This window comes from Strongylocentrotus purpuratus, unplaced genomic scaffold (genome assembly GCF_000002235.5).
Source record: "Strongylocentrotus purpuratus isolate Spur 01 unplaced genomic scaffold, Spur_5.0 spur5_scaffold_21, whole genome shotgun sequence".
Classification (NCBI taxonomy): domain Eukaryota; kingdom Metazoa; phylum Echinodermata; class Echinoidea; order Camarodonta; family Strongylocentrotidae; genus Strongylocentrotus; species Strongylocentrotus purpuratus.
Window position 1 is genome coordinate 13,753,760 of NW_022145607.1, and position 17,233 is coordinate 13,770,992.

A 17,233-nucleotide genomic window follows, 5' to 3' on the forward strand; every position below is an offset into this window, starting at 1 on the left:
ATGGAAATACATGATATTCTGAGCTTTCAGGATTCAAACATTTTTTTACCACAGAAGAAGCTACTCACATCAATCACTCTAAAACCTTTGCAAAGCATATTCAGAATCACATCATAAAAAAAGATATATAGGCATATATGTGTGTATTAAGATTTATGGAACAAGAGTGGAAAACAAATTTCTGTTTTGATGTAATTGGATACGAGACCATTTTGGGTGCAACTATACATCATACATTTGATACACGTCCCCTTCTTTCATGTTCTTTCTTTCTTTCTCTCTCTCTTTCTCTCTCTCCCTCTCTCCTTCCATGAAAAAAAAGACGTTTCAAAATGCACACCTGTCTAGCCTTTGCATGCATGCTAACCTTTAATAAAAAAAGACAAAAGAAGTAAACTTGATACGCTTTATATTTTGGTAAAACTATAAAAAGAAAGTTTTTTTTATTCAGGACATACGGTACATTTTTTTATTTCATAATACTTTCAAAGATGCGTCGTAAAAACTTTTCTTTAGAGCCGAAATATTTGCACTTTCCCTGAAGAACCTTTGCACAAACACGATGTCGATGATGTGTCGATCCTAGCTCCTGAAACCCAGCTGTTTGATTTGAGCATTGAAAGGTCAATTGAGGTCATTAACAAAGAAAATTTGATTGCGGGATGATTCTGTCTATTTTCGCCCCATTTGCAAGCCCTGCAGCTCAGCTGTTTATGACAAGCCATTTGGATCAATAATTATTGTACATTTATTTATCCTTTTTTGAAAATTGGCCAAAATCTGATCCTTTTTTTTTTTAGATGAGTTTAGTTTCGTGCAATTATGTTGAGTGTCGACAACTTTCAATGTTGTTTTTTCTGCAAATATATTTGGGAAATAATCAAAGTCATACAAAAACCCAACTATCGTGGCGTTTCATACGGATATATTTCTTTGGGCGTTGTATGGCTTCAGAATGGGCTATTTATCGGACGGCTAACAATGTAATTATAATAAGCACTGTACCGTATACGGTACTGTACGTGTACGTTGTTTATGGTAGGAAATTCCTCTTGTTGTCTGGGCTACTATCGTCATCTGATTAGAAGAAAAAAAGAGATTAAGTGTACTTTCCTCATTTTTATCATGACAAATGCAGATTCTTACGGCACAAAAGAAAGGTGTAAAATTTCTAAAGAGGTATGTTAAGTTGTGTGTGTCTTTAGCAGTTTAGATGCCTAAAATGCGAGGAGCTAATAAAAAAGAGTCGAGAGTCGAATGTCGATGTGAAGTGGCAGTGGCAGTGTCCATTCTTGTCTGGCAGTGTCTGGGCCGCCGGCCGGGCACTGCACTTTGGTGTGTGTCATGTTTGTTTGTGTTCTTCACCGATTCGTTTAGCTGAGAGTGGGATTGAGTCTAATACCGTACCCCTTTCAAACTGTAAAATTGGACTGTGTGAGTGTGAATGCTGGCTAAAGTGTTTGTGCATGGCCTATGCAAGAGGTGAAATTGATCGAGATAAAATACCATTAGCATATTAACAAATCAGTCAACTGTATGAAGAAGGGGTGACCAGTTAGAAAATTATTACAAAATGTGATATTCGATCTATGATTTCTCATATTCTACACAAATTTATTTGTTTCAATTATTACAAAATGGACGGCAAATTTTTTTACTACAGATTGGTTCAACTGGAAAATTTATCGTCGAAGGATTTCAGAGATATCGCGATCTAAAAATTGGATGTCCGATCGTGCGTGCGCGCTGCATCTAAAAAAGTCATAAAATCAACGAGACCTAACTTCAAATAGAGTCTATGGGGGTTTCACAGGTGATTTATCAAAAAATATGATTCATCAAAATTAATAGGTCTAGGCCTAATAATATTTGCAAGGCAAGATACAATCAGTTGGTAGGGTAGAGCGCCCAGTATCTGGTCACTTAGGGGAAATCGCTAATATTTTGAATTCTTACCTCTTTTATTTGGCAATTAATCTACCCATCAAAAGAAAAGAAACTTATTCCTCTAACAGGATTTTATAGTCACTTAAAATATATAATGATGATAAGCAAAATACTTCCGAAAGAAGGAAGAGCATTTTTCTGCCCAGAATTCTGTCACACGATTTGTGTGTGGTAACTCCGTTGCCAAGGAGCGAGCGTATTTGCGCACTATTTTCACACAATTGCGCGATAAAGCACTGCATGAATATCAATGCGTTGACCGAATACTGGACGCAATTTTTTCATCAACCTTCAACAATGTTACCAAGTCACTTTAATTGTATTACCTCACAGTACAATGTATATAAGATAAAGTGAGCATCAGATGTCTGGTCCAAACATAATGTGTCTGCGTGTGTGTTTGTATTTGTTCCTACATGTATACTGTTGATCATGATCTAGATCTAAGTACATTTTTCTTTCAGACAGACGTTGTAGCTCCTCAAATATTTAGATTAAAAGTGGCTTTTAGCATGAAGCATGCACATTGTGATTGTGGACACATCATGTATGGTTATGGAAAAAGGAAAAGAAATCACACTTCATGTAAAAAGAAATCACACTTCATGTCCTTGAACATGTACAGTGTACCTTTAGTTTAAAACATACAAAAAAGCACACCTACACTGTACAAATGTGTAAATATTATACAAATAATGCACGTCCCAGAGTGCAATAGCGGTGAATGCAGTACGCGCGTGGTTTCTTTAGATTGGTGCCGCTCTGTGCAACGAGCCGCTTGCGGCGAGTTGACAGTGCGAACCATCTGAAGAAACCGAGCGTACACTGCATTTACGTTTCGCACAATTAGTCAAGTGCGTTATTTGTTTTATAAAATAGCGACACAAATAGCAACAAACGAAACTTTAGATCTTAAGTTAGAGTGTTCGATCTAGATCTAGAGTTAGGTTGGTTCTAACAGTTAGACTAAGACCTTGCAGCTAGCTTACCAAAAAGTCAATGGGATTCATTGCCTTGATTAAAAATAAAATCCACAGAGGTCTAGATCTACAGTGGGTCTAGAGACGAATCTACATCAGACAGCTGAAATTCCTGGCTTCATTATAAAATCCAAAAGTCAAAACAAGCCTAAATCCAAGGCAAAAGTAAAATAAAAATTTGCTTTTTATGTCTAGTAAGTCCATGCTAGAGCTAAGCTACGCGTACGTTGCGCTGGGGATCATGGTGGAGCGTACAATATTAGCTACGCGTAGCCTACAATAATTGCAATGCATTCGAGGGAGCGCGTACTACACGTACGCGCGCGCACTGGATCTCCATGGTCACGTGCAATATAACTTTTTGTTGCGCTTTTTCTGCACTCATTTCTGCAAAATCGTGCTTGCATCAAAAATTTGTCAATGTCATGTGACGCGTATTGACCAATCACGATGCTTAAAATACTAGAGCCATTTTATAAACATGTTTATTTACAAATATGTACATGTACATGTAGTGGTTTAATTGCACTTTTTGGTTTTGTTTTATATGTAATTGTTTATCAGTCTATTTTGTTAAATAGCGCTTAGAGACTTCAGTGGTAAGCGCTTTATAAGTAACGTTTTTATTATTATTATTATTAGTGTTCATGTTCATGTACGTCGATCTACCTCCTTGTTTTTTGCTAGAGCAACAGTGCTTATAAATGATAATAGGCCAAAGTTTACAAGGGAAGTATCTGTCAAAAAAATAGTCAAAAAGTCTCAACTCCACCTACATTCATGTGTATTCCGACCACACAGTATTGAATATTTACCCGATATAAGTTACCCACTTTAATGTATGTCATTCTGATTGTATTCAGAATAGCTGGGCATGCATTCATGTGCATTCATGTGCGAGGAAACATACATGTAGCCTACGGGTAAATGTAGCATCAAGTCCTGAAGGGGGTAACCTCGCTAGTCATAAGGACCACTAGTCATCATTTGCATTTAATTATATTAAATCAAATAAAGTAATTGTGATGAGAAGAACTTTTATAATATTTTAAAGTGAAGATCGTTTCTTATTTATGCTCCTTTTGTATTGAGAAATTCTCCCTGAACTGAAATTTAAAATAACAGAAACTCACACAAGTAATTTCTTTTATTATGTTGAGTTTCTTTTATTATGACATTGGCATGAACATGTAATATTTTTCTATTTAATGATGTTGTTGTTATTGTCACTTCAGCAACTTTGCCACTGTTAGTCTAATACATATTTCACTTGTTCCATTCCTTTTATTCTCGTCTCTGCAGGTTTCTCTGATCTGTGATGCTCGGTGAGATCTGTGACCAGAGCCCATTGGATCTGTCTTTTTGTTCTTCTCAAGACAGAGTTCAGAGATTGAATATAATCTTTGTATGAGCATGCTGGGAAGTCAAGCATATCGCAGCACCTGATGAACGGAAGCATTCAAGCAATTAGATCTCTCTTTCTCCCCTATTGATGAGCTCAAATTGTAAAAAAATTGCTATCCAGGGAGAAAGCAGCAAGAAAGAAACTCTGAATGATCTGATTTCTGCCACACCTTATAGATGTTCCTGCCCTGGCCTGAAACTCTGATTTTGCAGAAATGCAAAGACACCTCATGCGGGAGATGCTCGTCTATGTAGTTCCATAGACATTTGTTGCACCTGTCTCCAAATCCATGTGCTCTACAAACGCTGGAAAACAAAACGTTCAGCTGCCCAACTAGTTGGCAGTTGTGACCTCTACTTTTACCAGAAGATATAGAAGTAAATGATGGGCTGCTTCACATCAGGAATTTTCTGTTTGATTAGCTGATGTCGAAAGCAATACACCTTGATGCGACGTACCTCTAACATAAATCTACAAAGACATTTCGTACAACTCATTACTTACAACTCATTGCCAAATTCATCAAAATTAATTTACGTTCATGTTATATTAGGAAGCAGTGCAACTTGCCAGGGAATTGGAGTCTTGGTTGCATCATTTCATCGCATGATCAAAAAGTCATTGTTGAAAGATTCTGGAGAGCTGTCATCACACGGGAAAGAAATGCACCTATCTTCATGTTTTGGCTAAGAGTGAACAGGACATGAAAAGAGGAGTAAACTACAACTCAGTGATGCCAGTTGATGCCCGTGCTCAAGCTGAAAGAATTTGCAAAAAATTTCTTGATTGAATATTCAGTTTGTATGTCTCTGATAGATAAATTAAAGAAAGTATGTGGAAGGAGATACATGTGCATATGTATAGAAATTGATGGTTTTTATTTCTATTTTTAAAAAATGCACACACTGCTACACACTCAGAAAAAAACAAGAGGAAGTTTGTTTCAGACAATTTTAGGTGGCTGCTGATATATCGTTAAAGGGTTACTAGTAGTTAGGAGACTGCAATTAATGAAGAATAATCAAACATTGACATTCAATTATGATTAATTTAATAAACAAAGACTAAATGTAGAACCGGTACATGTCCGTATACATGTAGATTGTGTGCTAGTGTGTTTTGATCATCAATATTTATTGTGTCATATCATTGCCAAATATAGATTATTAGATATAAATGGGTCATATATAGATATCTTATTTGATCTAAAGTATTTTTTTAGTGCATATTAAAAGGTTCAGTTTCCTGTTGCATTGCTATTTGTACATGTGCACCTGTTTAATTATCATCAATTGTGTTTCATACCAGTGCTGTTGAGGACATAAAAAAGTGCCATAGAAAGATTTCTATTTTTGCAGTAAGGTATTTCTTATTAGATTGTATGCTTGTTCATGTGGTATGAAGAAAACGTAATCATACCTGTAATGATATGAATTTTCATTTGCTGTTGATCTTATATGAAGATCATATATCTCCTGTTATTCTGACATGTTAAAGCCCAGATTGGACATTTAGGACACTGTTGTTGGTGCTCCAAATATTTATACATGCATGTACCTTGAGTGGACAAAATAATTCCTCTATGAATATATGTTTACATCTCAGAAAGTTTGGACAGTAAAATCATGGCACTAATTAAGGTAGTCTTGATATAAATGCAGAAATAGTTTTAAATATTTTCAATCAATACTTCTGATTTTTTTAATTCTAAATTCAAGTATATGTAGATGAATTCTACACTTATTTGGCACAAAGAGCTCTAGGAAGAGTGCAATTTCCACCATGGATATCCAGTTTATCCATTCTGGAAAGTGGCTATGAAAGTTAACATGTTTTGTGGATATGAAGTATTACATTTGTTCATTGTATACCTGTACGTGAAGGTATTCCGTGTGCTAAACCCAACAGGGGGTCTCATTACCCCCCAAGTTAAGTACCTGTTGAGAGAGTGGTCTTGTGTTCACTAAAGATGAAAAAGGGAAGAAAATTCTTTCAAAAATATGTTTTTGTGAGAGCCAGTGATTACATTGGACAAGTACAGAGTAAAAATTGATTATGAAAGATGTCACTCTTGCCATTGTGAGACATTAACTGAGAGGAATGATCTTTGACTTGTGGAGCCCGCTTCTGAGAAGTTTGCCAGTCGGAAGCATTCCGGTGCCACCACCTCCTGTCGCCATGGAGACCACAACCACTGCCACCACCACCACTGCACTCTTCTCAACGGCTGCCTCCACGGAATCCACGGTGTCAACAAGCAGTTTGCCATGGGAGCTGACTACTGACGTTTCTACTATGTCTCTGGGCAACGACTCTAACACGATGCAGCCTGAGCTGCCAATGGGGCTAGGTGCAGTCATCATCCTCAGCATGGCTATGGTGTTGATGATCATGATCGCTGTGTTAGGGAATTGCATTGTGTGCTTGATTGTGTACCAGAAGCCAGCCATGCGATCAGCCATCAACCTTCTCCTAGCGAACCTTGCCTTTGCCGACATCATGATTGCCGTGACCTGCATGCCATTCGCGCTCATTGTCCTCGTGCTAGGTGAGTGGATACTAGGTGACATCATGTGCCAGATAACGGCATTTCTGTATTTTCTCTTCATCTCAGAAGCCACATTTATTCTTGCCACGATATCGGTGGATCGGTACTTCATCATCGTCCACCGCAAAGACAAGTTGAATCCGCACAGGGCCAAGCTTCTGATACTTCTGTCCTGGTTCTGTAGCTTTGTGGTTGCGTTCCCGCCGATCATCGGCTGGGGGGAGTATGCCTTCCCCAGGGGGCCTGGACCTCCCCAGTGCTGGGTAGAAACAGATGGGTTGGCGGACAAAGTATATTACATCATCCTCATGTTGGCTGTGTTCTTCATCCCCTTCGTGGCGATGCTCTTCGCGTACTTCTTCATCCTCAACACAGTGAGACGCAACTCGCTGCGGATACAAAACCATCCCGAGTCGCTCAGCATAAGCCAGGCCACCAAGCTCGGTTTGGCCGGCTTACACAGACCCTCCCGTGTCAATGTCGACATGAGCTTCAAGACGCGCGCGTTCACCACCATCTTGCTGCTCTTTATCGTGTTCGTGGTCTGCTGGGCGCCGTACGCCATCAGCGGATTAGTCTACCATTTCTCAGTTCGGACAGGAGGTGACGTCATGCACACCATAGTGCTGTGGCTCACGTACCTCAACTCTGCGTTCAATCCAATCATTTACTGCTGGCGTATAAAGAAGTTCCGGGAAGCGTGCCGCGAGCTGGCGCCAAAGACATTCAAGCTCTTGCCACACCTGCCAGGAAGGACAAGACGCAGGATCAGACCAAGTGCAATGTACGAATGTAATCAGCAATCTTCAGTATGACATGCCAACTCGTAGATAGGTTTACAAAAGAGTATTAGATCAGATATTGTCTGTAACTGTATTCAGGAAATGAAATTTTAATTATTGTCAATTGATATTTTTTATTTGTGTTTTGGATAAAGTGATGTGATAGTGTGCTACTACTTCTAGTGCTACATGTACCCAATTTTGTGTGCTTACATACATGTACTATTAACTATGCTGTATCTGAAAAGATTATATATTCTACCAAGAAAAGAATTTACATTCCAAGATTTCAACAAGTTTACTTTATAATATAGTCATTGCCAGGACAAACATTTTGCCATATTTGTATGTATTCAACTCAGCTAGATTCAATTTAAACAACTCAATATTCTAACATACACTCACATGTACATGACGTGTATTTTTTAGTGAAATAGCACAGACATAACAATAGTTTGAGTAGCAAAGAGCTACTTAAGTAGTATAATGCGTCCAGAGTATATTTGTACAAACAAATTTTGTAAAATTTTACTCTGAACTACGTTGTTTGTGTGAAGTTTTAACCTCCATTTTTTAAAAATTTCATTTCATTTATTTTCATATTCCTCATATACATTTCAAAATAAAGTACCGTACAAGTTTTTTTGTTTGTGATGAAATTACAATTAATGATACATACATAAATAATATAAAGATAAAGTGGTCAATATAGAGTACTGATTTAACTGAGAGGAATATTATAAGACCTACAGTACTTGAAAGCTAGCTTGTATTGGGCTGTAGGCCCCCATGTACAGTGTACGTGTACATGTACTGGTCTATTTAATTTATCCATGTGTAAGACCTTGCATTTTTTCCCTCTCCCGTTCAAGTTTCAAATTAACACCCAGCATGTTTTAATTTTGAATTTAATTGCAATTTTTTTAAGACACTGTTAAAATAGCATTATTATGCCAAATGTGTGACTATAGCACAGGCTACTGTATCTTGTATGGGCGCACTTGGTCAAAAAGGAGATAATTTGTGTGTTTTTCTGCACAAAGTCTGCTACTTGTCTACTTGTTACTTTCATATGAATTGCACCTTGATTAGAAAACAAAAGTGATATTTTCTGTACAGGTATTCCATATTCCAAATGCACAGGTATGTAATGTATACACCTTGATTGTTAGTTATTGATTTCTTAACTGCCTGTCTGGTATTGGTGCCTGATGCAGGGTGTCCTCTCTTCAATTAAAGGGATAGCTGTCTGCCTAATATATTGTGTTTAGATAAAATAGTATTCATTACAACCCAGTGACATGGATTTATTTTATATAAATTTGTCCTTTTCTTCCTTTGATTAAAAAATATTCTGTGCGGAGGGGGGGGGGGGGGGGGATCCATTGCCCCCTTTATTTGTTTGTGTTTATGTAAACTGACATCTCATCTTTTCACATTGGTTATTGAAGGTCTGCGAGTGTCATATCTTAGTGTACAGTTGTACTACTTCTTAAACAAAAAAAATATGAGCCTTGTCATTTGCTGTTTGAAACCATCACCAACACCAAACAAGATATCAATCTTGAATTTCTTTCAAATTGTTCAGGTTATTTTGATGGATAAACATTTACAGACATCCCAAAGGTTATTGCCAACGTGTTATTATCAATACATTTTATATTTTGAAATCCGCTGGACTAATTTTAAGGGCATCCTAGCAGGGTTTGAGCAATGATTTGAAATGTGAGCCCCATTGCATAAAGCTCGCCATTAAAGGTAACTCTCATGAAAATCTTGATTTGATTGCAGGGCTATTGAACGATGTTGCCATGGTAATTGATATCAAAGGCAAAGTTACCATGGGTGGTAAGGTTAATCCAACGGGACCTAAGTTTGAGGGAGTTTTGCATGTTTAAAGACCTTTGTTTCACATGATAGCACTAATTTACATTTTTGACATTTCAAACCTGAAATAGGGTAGTCTCTGGTTTTTGGGTTGAATATCAAAGTGGCTGAAAATCTCCTCTTTTTTGGACATACATTGTACACTCTATAAATAACTATTGTGTGGAATGCTGTTTTTTTGTGTGTGGATGTCTCTTTTTCTATAAAGAAATTTACTTAATGGCAGGCATAAATGTACATCTCATTGGTGTACCTCTAACATTCTGCCCCCAAATAGGAGAGAAAATCAAAGAAATCTCTTTTCACCTTGCAAGCTGGATTTTGCCTATAGAGTTTCATCTTGATTTATTATTTTGTGATCCTTAAAGGAAAATTCTAACTAGATATTTTTGTTTTAACAAAACAAAAAATAGAGAAACAGAGAGTGTGAGGGATTTTCGACAAAGTAAAAGAAAGATGTAAATTTAACATTTGTAATCGATCAAATACAAAATTAGTTAGTACATGTATAAGATATGCCATGGGAGCAACTCTCCCATTTCTTCTACTGAAATTGTCATAAAATAAATTCCAAATTATGAAGGAATATATTGAGCATATATGTGTAATGGTGTAATTAAGTGGTTGCTGCAAAGATAACAGAAATTTATTAAGTTTTTAAAACAGAACAAATGGTAAAGTAAACCATGGAGGTCCATGTATTGAATTTGTTTAATTAATGACATTTTTCAGACGTAATGTTCTTATTTTTTGTCAGATTTGCTTAAACTGTTGCTGATCTGTTTATTTATTTATGAGCTAATGCTAGAGGACTTACATTTAACTTTGAGCTTGTATAAAGTTGAAGGATTTTAAATCATCTATTGTCGGTCTCTTAGACGCGACTTGGGTATTATATAAGTATTCAGTACTGTGCTATTGATCACGGCTTCAGAAAGTCTTACCTATAGAAAATTTGTGAATTATTAGCATTCCCTACCTATACCTCTGGTTATTCCTCATGTAACATTGTTCACCTTTTCAAAGTATAGGGCACATATCATGAGGCCAATATAATGTTTATATATTTTTGTAAGAGACTGAGAACAACTCATCTTTTATGTCTTCAGTATTCATTCTTTGTGTCATTTTATGCTTATAGATATTTGTTTGTGTAATAGGAGTGCAGTATACATATAATCTAATTAGATACAAATATACATGTAGAGTGCTATGATACAATTATTTTTCTAAAAATTCTATCGATCTTGAACAAATTTCTTGTTTTTGTCGTTGTTGCTGTTCCTTGCACAAGTAAACCACTTTGTTGCTGCCTACATGGTTTTGATGTAATATTTCTTTCTTCTTGAACATACTATTTACAGGAAATAATCAGAAAATATGTTGTAACTGCACAAGTAATTCCAAAGTGTTGCTGCATATTTCACGACCTTACACAATATGCGGTGTAATCACAGAGATGCTAACCTGACATTCCCATACAGTACTATCATATTTGACGTTGTTATCATTGAAAAGCCTGTATATTTCCCCCTTACAATGATGCCCTGTTTGTAATGATTATGTAAGCATACTCAAAGACTGTGCAGATTCACCCGAATATGGGGCCAAGTCATAAGTTACATGTTGCAAAATGCTTTGTTATTGTCAATACATGATTAATCCTCCAAACAACTGAAGAATTCACTACTGACGGTATGACTTTTGAAGGCTTTTCAATGATAATAATGTCAAGATTGATCATATACTGTACTAACGAGAGAGATATCAACACTAAAACTTGAGTTGCAGAACTTTTTTGAGGGGTTTATTTTGTTTATTGTATTTGCTTCTGTTGTTCAATTGAGAACCAAAAGAGCATTAAACGCCTGTATGTAAAACAGCAGAATTATCAAATCTGAGGCAAAAAAGAAATATTTATAACTTTGTCAAAAAACAGTAAATGCTGAATTGATAAATCTTTTATTTTGCCTTCTAATCTACTTTCAAATTTGGTACCATAATTTTAGAAATTCATTAATTTGTCGATGGGCTAGCTCACACAATAAATGTTCTCTCGCAGCACATACAGAACGCCTAATGTGGACAATCTCATTAATGTTTGAAATTGAGAATTTTGCACATTTTTGTTCAGCTATATTACAGAAACGTTTATGCCTCACAAATGCTTGTCCTTTTAATTCAGAAATACAAAATAATCTATCGCCATTTCTGTAACAGTATAAGCGTCAATGTTCTTCATATACCTGTTTTGTGATTTTTGTTATAGCCAGTGTCAATTGTATCTATATATTTTTTTAAATGTATGTTGAAGAAAAAAAAATCAAAGTACTAAATTTTAATCAGATGGACCCTATGTCGTAATGTTCCATCAATACAAAGGATATTTATGGTGTATCTGACTGAATATTTAAAATTTGTATCCCCTAAGGGACATCATTTTCTTTCTGAATGTACTATTTGTATACTTGTACAAAACAGAGAATAAATGTACTAAAGGTACACACGATATGGTACATATTTTGAGTGAATTCATTTGTTGAAGCTTTGGTCAATATTATTGGGTGAGTGAATATTTGTGTTTATATGCCTGTGATATGCGTGTGTGTGTGTTTGTAGGAAAGGGTTTGTTTTATTTATTCACTTTGATAAAGGACAAAAAGCGAATTTGTTTAACAGAATGAGTATCGCCCCATATCCCTCTCTCTCTCTCTCTTCCCCCCTCCCCCTCTCTCTCTCTTTCTCTGTCTCCCTTCACCTCGCTAATCGTCTAAAATATTTTTTTGTCCCATTATTATTGTTACAGACATTAAGAATATTATTACATATGCTTTTAAATCTAAATTGGATGAGACAAAATATTAGGTGAAGTGATTTAAATATTAAACCTTCATTCCAGGATACTTGGTAACGGTTTCTGCATTTGTTTGCTTTAGAGTCGGTTCTATTTAACACGGGGTTGATGTTATCTTTCACATGGCAAAAACAAATCTTGGATACTGAATATTTTATGTAAAAGTAATTCTATTATCAACTTTACATCGACGAACAATACCACAAGCTCCTTTGCTATGGTAACAATGCTTTGTATAAGCTGAGACGAAATCCATGCGGTCGTTAATGTGCTAATTAAATGAAGTTACCATAGAAACGGAATTGTGACCGTCCCTTTGATGGATGTGGCATCCTTCTTTGATGTAATAGTACTACATTCAAAATAAGCATATAACATTTTGCGTGCAGAGAAAACTTCATATGTGGCGGATCGGGGGGGGGGGGGGGGTGTTGGCAAGTGTCAAGTCTTGCATGAGTTAAGGAAATTGCACTCATTGAACCCGCTCACTCCCTCTCTGCAGATAATTTCGCCCCGAAATCAATGGCACAATGGGAGGGGGGGGGGGGGGGGGGTTGGCAAGTGTCAAGTCTTGCATGAGTTAAAGGAAATTGCACTCATTGAACCCGCTTACTCCCTCTCTGCAGATAATTTCGCCCCGAAATCAATGGCACAGTGGGGGGGGGGGGGGGGGGGAGGACCTTACTTTTTTGATTTTTTTTTGGATGTGTGCCCCATGCAGTCCCTGGATCCGCCAATATGCATTTAGCCCCCCCCCCCCCCCCCCCCCCCCCACCCATGAGCCCCTGTGGTTGTTTGTTATATTTTAATTTATTCTATTTATTTATTCATTGAAACAAAAACTGGGGTCGGGGTTGGCGTGGGGATGTTGTAACGCCTTCAGCTCATCAACTATACGTCATAGGTATTTGCCAAGAAAACTGACGAAGCCGAACAAATCTCTACAGATGGCGCTGTAACAAGTAATACAAACAAATTCATGTCACCTGAATAGAACGAATTTGCGAATAGGGGCTCTATTTTGAAGATTGAAATTGGCATCCGCCAATTTTTTCTTTTTCTTCTCCTCTTCTGTTATTTCGTGTAACCCAAATCTATAGCTCCCAACCCAGTTTCCCATGCTCCTATCTAATTTCTTTTGGTCCCCTTCCTCAATTTCCCCTTTCTCAATTCTCAGTGTTTTTTAAAAACATTAGTCGTGCAAGTTATTCCACCACTTTTGTCCCTTTCTCTCTTGCTCCATATCTTTCCTCTTCTTTTTGACATATTCCTCAGGTATATTTTGTCATCTCTCTCTCTCCCGTTCTTCCATTCAAAATGGCCTCTTACCTCATTTCTCTACCATTTCCCCCATTGTACTCCTTTTGACGATTTATCTCCCCCCCCCCCCCAACCACCTCTCCCTCTCCCCCATCTCTCTGTCTGTCTCCCACTTTCTCTCCATCTCTCTATCTGTCTCCCCCTCCCTCTCTTCATCTCACTTATCATCGCTTAACTTTGCTTCGGAAAGTGAAACACTGATAAAAAAAAGTAATTTCAAAAAGAGGAAGAGGAAACTTTTTTTTTTTTTTTTTTTTGTCTCGAAATTTGAAAATTTGACATTTTGCTCCGTTAGGGGGGGGGGGGGGGGGGGGGGGGTAAGGTCATTTTTTTTTTTTTTAAATAAAAAAATAAAAAAAATAAAAACATTGCAAGGGGGGGTTAGGGGGGTTGAGGGGGGGTTACACACCGAAAAATACCGAAGGGGAGGGGGTTCACCCCCCCCCCCCTGTGTAAGCGCCTGGTTGCATCTCATCAAAATGGTCTGATGCAATGCAATGTTGTCAATAAAAAAAAGAATAATGATCAGGCCCCATTTCACAAAACTAGTCATCAGTGACAAATGATAGTTTTTGTTATAAGCTAGTGAAATCCTTGCTTCTGATTGGTTACCAGCAGATGCGAAACTGATCATTGTCATTGGAAAAAAAGGGCTTTGTGAAACGGGTCCCAGATGATTCAATTATGCATGGAAATAATGCGAAAACATATTTTGGGGTATTCTCATGGATGGTTCAATAGAATATGAGCAATAATTATTGCTGGAACAAGCAACAATGATTCGTTTGCATACCAAACTAGAATTAGCATTGTGATCGTCGTATAGGTCTATTTCTGATATGACTTTATGATAATGACAAGAAACGAGATACAATCCATGGCTGCTGGAGAGAAAAAGAAGCACAACAGAAAAGAAAGAAAATGATGCACTTACAATGATGTGAGTGAAGCCCTTGGGTCTTGAGAAATGAAAATGGATGATGGTCACAATTATGTAATGAGAGCGCTTCCTCTGCTAAGCATCTCTTTGTGATGATGGTGGTGGCGTCTTCACTGTGATCACGTGACATTGATGATTACGTAATGATCTCAATCATTCCAGCGGAACGTGAAGAATGGTGAGGTGATAACATGAATATGAAGACGGTAGTTACTATAGTAACAATATTTCAGCCAGGTTTAAGTAGCGCCATGCCTTTCCTGAAGGTATTGAACTTCTCATTGTATTTCTTTTCTCGTAAAATGTCTTATCATTCTCCCATTTAGAATCCATATTACCGAAACAGAGAGAAAGATAAAGATAGAAGGAAACGTCTTTAATCTATAAAAGCAGGACCCTCCCCCATCACTCTCTCATCGACTTATAATACATAGCTATTTAACTTAACTACGATGGGATATCTATTATAGATCATTGCCTACACAGATTAAGCATCGTTTTATTTTTGTCCTTTAGCATAATTGTTTACCCTTTCCGATCTGTTTTACATTTGAATCGTTTTTAAGACCCTCAATTTGGTCCGCATTTTACCAAAATTTCAACGCCAGGTTTGAGCTGGTTCTTAAGTGGAATTTTCCAAAGGAATTCAGACCGGGTACTAAGTTTCCCTTTGTGTTAAATATGCCTTTAGTGCTCACTTATGAAAACATAAGTCTTTGGGCATTTGTATCTGATATTTCCCAAAGAGATTACTGTTTGGGCAATCGTGGGTGGGAGGGTCATGTTCCACTGACTCAAATTAGCCACTTAGAGATTCGCATAGATTTAGTGATCTCATATTTCAAATATTCATTACTCGCTAATTATTGGTCCGATTTATTTTAAACTTTCTCCAATCTGTTGTCTTATTTTCTGCTTTTATTTAAATAACTTATTACAAGGTTGGATTGCCCTTTAATTTGTAACAAATTATTTTCCCTTGTACAGCTGTATCTTTAATTTCCCTTCTATTTCCTTGGACCCGTTTTCTTCCTTTCCTCCATTTTCAACTGTATTTGGAAGTCATTCTTCAAAAGTGACTTGCGGACAAAAATTTAAAGGCTAGCTTAGCGTGAAATGTGTGACGATTGTGATGCCAAACACGATGTTAATAAATAACCATTTTATGGAATTGTGCCACTTTTACATGCATTAAATTCGTAAAGTAAAATATGCAGTATTTTGGATGAGAAGAGGTGCATGTCCTTTGGAGGGGAAAGAGAAGTGAGCCAAACATTACTATTAGAAGAAAATCGGATACAATCATCATATTGTCAGGCCTGTGCAGTATACAGGATGAACCAATCAAATGCAAGGTGTGTTTTTCATATATATTCTTTTTTGGAGAAGCATAGAAATGACTCTCTCTGCATTTTATGTGTTTACACTTCATAATATTATGCCAAATTGAGAATTCATGAATGTAAAAATGTAATTTAATGTGCCAAAATGAGTATGATTTTCTGCTGAATGTCAAGAGCATGATAACGTCCCCAATATGTCAAGTAACATGACCATGCAAAAACGCCCGTTTTACTGAAAATAGATAATTAAAAAAATGATCAACACTCCTAACATCTTCATTTGTCATTCTCTCTCTTTCTCTCCTTCTCTCTAGTAGATATGTTTACATGCTAAGAACCAAATGATGAACACGGTAAGGAAAACCTTAGAAAAATATGGGATTTCGAGGGCTAATGCTTGCAATTCTATAAATACTCTATCAATTATTTTTAATCGATGCTCGAATATGTATTTTACAAGCATTTTCAATTCCATCAGACTGAAGACCATTTATGAATTTTTGACACTTTTCTTGCGGTGTTTTTTTATGGCAAGAATGATATTGAATTAAAATTAGTTGTGGAATTGAGATAGAAAAGAATTGCTAAAGAATTCAAATCACACCACAGTCGCTTTTAAACATTTACCATTCCTTTAATGATCAATAAAATGTTTGATTGCAAAAGGAGTAGTATTTAACTCAATGATAACTTCAATTCACCTTACGTTTTTTTAAGGAGTGAGTGAAACTGGGAGCGTGTTCAACAAATGTCTTGATAGATTAATATAATAATTTAATATTAATAATATTGATAATATAGGCGTATATAAAATGCCATAAATTGTTCCTTTTTATGAATTGAAAGAAATTTTGAGCACGGCTAAAAGACATCAGACAATTAGACTAATGAAAATGTGCAGGAATTTTGAACTTTTGTGATCACACACAAATCATGAGAGATGATATATCGAGCAAAATGTAGATAATTGTTGTTATGGAATGTATGCTATCCAAGACTCTTCAGCATATCAAAAGCAGGCATTGTACAGTCCAAGCTACGTGGAATATTTGAAAATCATCTCAAAAATACATTTGATCGAGTTATAAAAAAAACCCATCTCTTTCTCAGACACATCCACTCAAAAAAGAAAAGAATAAACACCAAGTTTACGGCGATGTAAGGGGCAAAATAATTTATCACAGTGATGTTTGTTTTTTATTGGGTTTCTATTGATATTGTCATTTA

The 17,233-nt window shown here is 36.6% G+C and overlaps 1 protein-coding gene across 1 annotated transcript; it reads left to right on the plus strand.

The window, feature by feature from the left end:
• The first annotated feature begins 831 nt into the window (after positions 1-831).
• LOC576674 (high-affinity lysophosphatidic acid receptor-like) lies at positions 832-12,065 on the plus strand. The gene is made up of 2 exons (XM_011669072.2): positions 832-1,179; positions 4,230-12,065. The coding sequence occupies exon 2, from the start codon at positions 6,433-6,435 to the stop codon at positions 7,693-7,695; it is 1,263 nt and encodes a 420-aa protein (XP_011667374.2). The 5' UTR covers positions 832-1,179; positions 4,230-6,432; the 3' UTR covers positions 7,696-12,065.
• Positions 12,066-17,233: the final 5,168 nt, after the last annotated feature.

What these genes read in the sequence shown, in the direction of transcription:
- LOC576674 (XM_011669072.2), top strand. Translation starts at nt 6,433, where the DNA reads ATGATCTTTGACTTGTGGAGCCCGCTTCTGAGAAGTTTGCCAGTCGGA.